Source organism: Phascolarctos cinereus, unplaced genomic scaffold (genome assembly GCF_003287225.1).
Source record: "Phascolarctos cinereus isolate Bilbo 61053 unplaced genomic scaffold, phaCin_HiC Scaffold_1;HRSCAF=81, whole genome shotgun sequence".
NCBI lineage: Eukaryota > Metazoa > Chordata > Mammalia > Diprotodontia > Phascolarctidae > Phascolarctos > Phascolarctos cinereus.
The window spans coordinates 276,332,630-276,338,629 of NW_027555514.1; the positions used below are offsets into that span (position 1 = coordinate 276,332,630).

General features: G+C 47.2%; 1 protein-coding gene across 1 annotated transcript in view; it reads left to right on the forward strand.

Moving 5' to 3' along the window:
* ABTB3 (ankyrin repeat and BTB domain containing 3) overlaps nucleotides 1-5,760 on the forward strand; it is a 325,861-nt gene extending 320,101 nt beyond the window's left edge. The window contains 1 exon segment of the mRNA XM_020982442.2: nucleotides 4,499-5,760. Coding sequence (XP_020838101.1) covers nucleotides 4,499-4,705 — 207 coding nt within the window. The 3' untranslated portion in view covers nucleotides 4,706-5,760.
* Nucleotides 5,761-6,000: the final 240 nt, after the last annotated feature.

A 6,000-nucleotide genomic window follows, 5' to 3' on the forward strand; every position in this document is an offset into this window, starting at 1 on the left:
TGTGTGTGTGTGTGTGTGTGTGTGTGTATGTGTCTGTCTGTCTGTCTCTCTCTGTCTCTCTCTGTGTCTCTGTCTGTCTGTCTGTCTCTCTCTCTGTGTCTCTGTCTGTCTGTCTCTCTCTCCCTCTGTCTCTCTCTCCTTCAAAGCCAAATCCTATAGAGTTTTCAGTGGAAAATCCCTCCCCTTTACATAGTTCCCAAAGCAGCAGGATATTTTGGACAAAACGTTTCTTTAACTACAACCCAACGAGATTGATAGTGGAGCTCTTATCATCCCCATTTTACAGAGAAGGAAATTGAGGCTGAGAAGTATAGTGAGGCAGAGTTAGCACTTTCCACGTGGAAAAGCTGTCATTCTCTTCTCTCCCATGGATCCTCCCCCCCATCAATACTCCCCCACCAGCCCACAATCTAGCTTCATATGGATTCCATTACTGGCAGATGGTACTCCAAGTGGAGAATCATTTAATAAGGACTACGGGATATGGGAGGGAAACCAGCCCTTGGCCTTGAACCTTAGGAAATATGAGAAGGCAGATACAAACAGCCACATTCCAAATGCCAAAAAGGACCCTGACAATATTAAATCTAACCTTTTGTGACAACTTTCCCTATAGGAAGAGGCCAACAATGAGTTTTATTTTAGCAATCCTGATTTTCCAGCAAAGCTGGAATTAGGAAGGATGCATCTTTCAACATGTTTTCTTTATTTACGAAAGAGGAGGGGTGTGTTGGTAAATGTTTAACAACCAGCTCTCTAGAAAGGGGGTAGGGAAGATATGTGCATGACACACTTTTAGGTTTAACTTGCATTATTAACATTTTCTCCATCACTTTCTTAAGTCTAGACAATGAACAAAACAATGCTTTGAGCCCTGATTTGCTGTGTGTACTGATTTCCATGGTGGAAATAAATGCTCACGCAGAAAATTTGACTGTTGGCTCTCTGGTACAAGCTACCTCTAGCACACTCCTGCAAAAAAAGCAAGCAAAGGGTTTTTTATTATATAAATAAATAAATATATATATATATATATACATATATATATATATTATATATATATATATATATATATGTATATATATATATATATATTTTTTTTCCCTAGGCAATAGAATTAAGTGCCTTGCCCCGGGTCACACAACTAGTAAGTGTCAAGTGTCTGAGGCCAGGTTTGAACTCAGGTCCTTCTGACTGTAGGGCTGGTGCTCTATCCACTGCACCACCTAGCTGCCCCAGAAAGCAAACATTTTTATATCAAACGGAGTAAGCCAGAGGTCAGGAATAGCAGGAGAGGGAGAAGGGGTAGAATGGCCAGGATCCCATTAATAATCATAATGATAGCTAGCATTTCTATAGGATCCTTCACAGGCAGCTAGGTGGCACCATAGAGCACAGAGCCCTGGGCTTAGAATCAGCATACTCCTTTTCCTGAGTTCAAATCCCGCCTCATATACTTACTAGCTGTGTGACCTTGGGCAAGTCACTTTACCCTGTTTGTCTCAGTTTCCTCATCTGTCAAATGAGTGGAGAAGGAAATGGCAAACCAGTCCAGTATTTCTGCCAAGAAAACCCCAAATGGGGTCACAAAGAAATGGCACAACAAAACATAGGATCTTTTACTAATAACATAATAATAGAGCATCTTATGGTTTCTGAAGCACTTGACAAATGCTTTCTTATTTAATTATAACAACAACCTTGGCAGGTAGGTGCTGCTCTTGTCCCCATTTTACAGTTGAGGAAACTGAGGCAGAGAGAGGTGAATTGAGCTAGCAAGTAACTTATATCTTCCTGACTCCAGGCCCAGCTCTCTATACACTGAGCCACCTAGCAGTAAGGTCAGGGCAGACTCAGAGAATCCAGCGGATAAAAAAGGGTCAAGGAAAGGGGGTCAAGAAGTGATCAGGCAAGGGCAGCTAGGTGGCACAGTGGATAGGATAGAGCACCGGCCCTGAAGTCAGAAGGACCTGAGTTCAAATCCGGCCTCAGACACTTACTAGCTGTGTGACCCTGGGCAAGTCACTTAACCCCAGTTGCCTAAAAAAAAAAAAGAAAGAAAAAAGAAGTGATGAGGCAACAGGAGATATATGACATAATGGAGAGAATTCTGGATTTATAGTCAGAGGTGGTTGTTGTTTTTCAGTCATGTCTGGCTCTTTGTGACCCCTTTTGGGCATTTCTTGGCAAAGATACTAGAGCGGTTTGCAATTTCCTTCTCCAGCTCATTTTACAGATAAGGAAACTGAGGCAAACAGGGTTCAGTGACTTGCCCAGGGTCACACAGCTAGGGAGAGTCTGAGGCTGGATTTGAACCCAGGTCTTCTAGACTCCAGGCATGGTGCTTCAGCCGCCACACCCCCTCGCTGCCCTATAGTCAGCGCCTGCGTTCAAATCCTGGCTCTGTAGCTTTGTAATTGTTGGGCTGGAGAAAGGACTGGACTAGATAGTCTCTCAAGTTCCTTCTCTCTCTGATATTCTCTGTGATTCTATGGATCTCGCCAGGTGTCGTGAAAGGTGCTCTAGGCTGGGTGTCAAGGGATCTGGGTTCAAATTCTGCCTCCACCACTAGCTAGGTCATTTCTCCTCTCTCAGCCTGGCTTCTCTTACCTGCACCGCAAAGGGCTTGCCTTTAGCTTGGCTCTGGGGTCCCTTCTACCTCCATAGTTTTGTGAGTCTGTAAGGGCCCAATCTCCTCTTGGGCAGGAGGAGTTAATGGTCGTACTAATTCATTCAAGCCATTAGGACACCACGGAGCACCTTTCCAGTTTTATGTCCTAAATGACACGTCCTTTTTGCTTGCAGATGGCTGGCTCAGTGGGTTACAGCTCTGTGCTAATGAGGCCAAGGTCATGGGCATGCTTCCAGTGGACGCCACGAAGCAATACACTTTTCCTTTTTTAAACAAATTTGTCATTAATGATTTCTTCTCTCTTGGATCATTGTCGTATCTCAGTGTTTCCTCCCCACCTTTGCCCTCCCTGCCCTCTCCTCATCTGCCCAGGAGAGGAGGATGCCCCACTGAAACAGGGAAGTATAGCTTAGCAAAGTAAATGAACATGCTGCCCAGGCTGGAAAATACATACCTCATTTCCACCACATTTCTGCCAAGAAGAGAGCTAATAGCATCCTGCACATAGGGTTGGAAAGGACCTTAGAAGCCACAGATGAGGAAACTGAGACCCAGAGAGAAATACCTTGTCCAAGGTCATACAGAGATGATCACTGGATGAATTAAGAGCTAGCAGGTACCTTGGAGACCATCTAGCCTGATGCCCGGGGTTAGGCTCGATGGCCTCCAGGCCTCATCCAGACCCAGATTTTGGATCTAGGCTCCTCTAGAACCACAGCTGGCCACCAATCAGAGCTTGGATGTCTCTCGGTGTGATTTTCCTTCCTCTGTTATTCTCCTGCCTTCTTTACTCTGCATCAGTTCATACAAATCTTCCCGAGTTTCTCCGACTTCTCCATCTCTCCGCTGTCCCTGTCATGCCTTCCAGGGAAGGTCACATTCCCTTCGCACTCCACAGTGTGATCAGTTATTCCCCCAGCCAGTGGGCACCTACGCGGCTTCTAATTCTATCCCAGCCCAGACAGCAGAGCTCAGTGTCCTCAATCCGCTCTCAGCAGATCCCTTCCCCAAATACAGCCTCATCGGATCCATTTGTGACACAGTGGCGGGGGCGGGGGTCAGGATCCCCCACTGGGGGTTGGGATCTCAGATCTGCAGCTGGAAGAAGCCTCAGAGAACCATCTGATTCAGCCCCCTCATTTTACAGATGAGGAAACTGAGGCCAGGAAAGGGAAGTGCCTTCCCCAAAGGCACGCAGATAACACTAGGCAGAGCCAGGATTGAGCCCAGCTCCTCTGATGACAAATCCAATACTCTTTCCTCGGTACTGTGCTGTCTCCAAGTCATTGTTCTAAAGTTCTGGATGCTAATCTGTAATCAAGTAATCAGCAAACACTTAGTAAGTGCCTACTGTGTGTCAGGTACAGAGCTGGGTGAAAGCGAGCCTGGCCTTGTCCTCAGGGGGCTTCCATTCTACTCTCCAAGGAAGCACTGCCTACTCTCATCTCCCTCCCAAGCCCAACTACACAGGCTTTGGCCGTCCTGCATTCGAAGTAAGGGGAGAGGCGCTGGACGTTTACTGTTTCAACACAGGTGTGGGCCACCTCTGCATATACACAGGCGGCACACTAAAGCGGATGAGTAGAGAGCTGGTATGGTGAGAATAAGAAAGAGGACCCAGGTTCAAATCCTACCTTTGTGACCTTGGGCAAGTCCCTTTGCTTCCCTTGGCCCTCAGTTTCCTCATCTGTAGGGTTGGACTAGAGGGTCCCCGAGGTCCCTTCCAGATCCAGGATTGTGTTTCTATAAATCCCTTCCCCTCACCGGGCTTCAGTTTCCTCGTCTGTAAAAGATAGTCCCCCAGGTCCCTCATGCCTTGGCAGGTACAAGAGCCACGGTCACCATCTTCTCTTCCTCTTTCTCCAGTTCCTGGGCGTCACGGAGCTCTCCACCTACTGCGAAGGCTACTTCCTTAAGAACATGATGGTGCTCATTGAGAATGAGGCCTTCAAGCAGCTTTTGTACGATAAGAACGGAGACGCGGGTCAGGATGTGCTCCAGGACTTGCAGAGGACGTTGGCAATCAGGATACAATCCATTCACTTATCCTCTTCCAAAGGCTCTATTGTATAAACCCCCGAGACAAGAGGGCACTCCAGTGGGACCTCACAAGTTCTCTGGCTGCGTCAGCTTCCAACAAATATACACAATTCCAACCGGCACGTTCTTGTCTGGACCCAGGAGCTGTCTCTGCTGCCCTGGCTCCTCCTGGCTCAGTGACTGTGTACAGGTCACGTACATTCCTGACCCCAAGGAGATCCTGCTGATCACCGAGTAGTGACTGGGTCCTGCTTTGGAAATCCAGTGAGGGGACCACAGAGCTGTGACCCCACCTTGAGCATCCCTTGAAGCACGCCCATTGGTGCTGGGGACCACAGATGGAAAGACACCCAGCTAGCGATGGTTGGGCCTCCCAATGCCAGAAGGAGCACGGTCCAGTACCCACCCCTAAGAGCATCCCTGTATGCGCTTCAGAGACTGGTGGTTGCAGGGTTAGAGGGATTCCATCATGCCTAAGAAATGGTTGCTGCAATTGTTAGGAACAGTCTTGGCAAATTTTTAGGGGTGGGGACTTTTTAAAAAATATGTTCATAAAAAAACAAATGAGGTAGCCTTGCAGTTTAAAAATATATTTCTAAAAAGCTTAAAAGTTCCTTTTCAACAGCATTGTGTATAAGGATCCAAGTTTGGGATTTTTCCTTTTTTTTTTTTAAAGGTCAAAGGTACTCCCCTGTGTCAGTGCAAAAGACGAGATTTCCACCGGTGTTGTTCATCACCTGGTTTAATCTTGCCTCGCCAACCACAGTGACACACAAGAGGCACACTGCCAACAATCGCCTCCAGTTCCGCCACTGAAGAAACAATCCTGCATGCTAATTGTTATTTGGGGTCCAAACAAAGGAGCAACTTTTCCTCCTGCCCGCCAAAGCCTTTGCATGGGGCTGGCCCTGGGCCACATGATATCCACGCTATGTAGTTGCCAAGGATTCCACGGGACCATGTCATCTCTCGCTCCACCGCCATTTTGTGAAGCCAGTGCTGCCCGTTTCCTTTCCTGGTGGAGCATCATAATGCAGTGGCTCCCATGGGATCACATTGGTAGAAACTGCATTTTGAGGGAGGCCAAGGGTGGGTTGGGGGTGGGAAGGGGCTTGGGGGAGGGAGGGAGAACATAAGAGCTTTTAGCATTTATCCCAAGGCTCTCTTTTCTTCTGGTAAGATATCAGTACTTTGCTACCGACCAGAGTGTGGCTATGTTAGACTATTTGTTATGACTAAATATGTAATATAGAATGATTCCCCACTACATCCCAAGAATGGACAGTCTAGGGCTCTCAATCATGGACATTTACTGCCGAGCCTCGGTT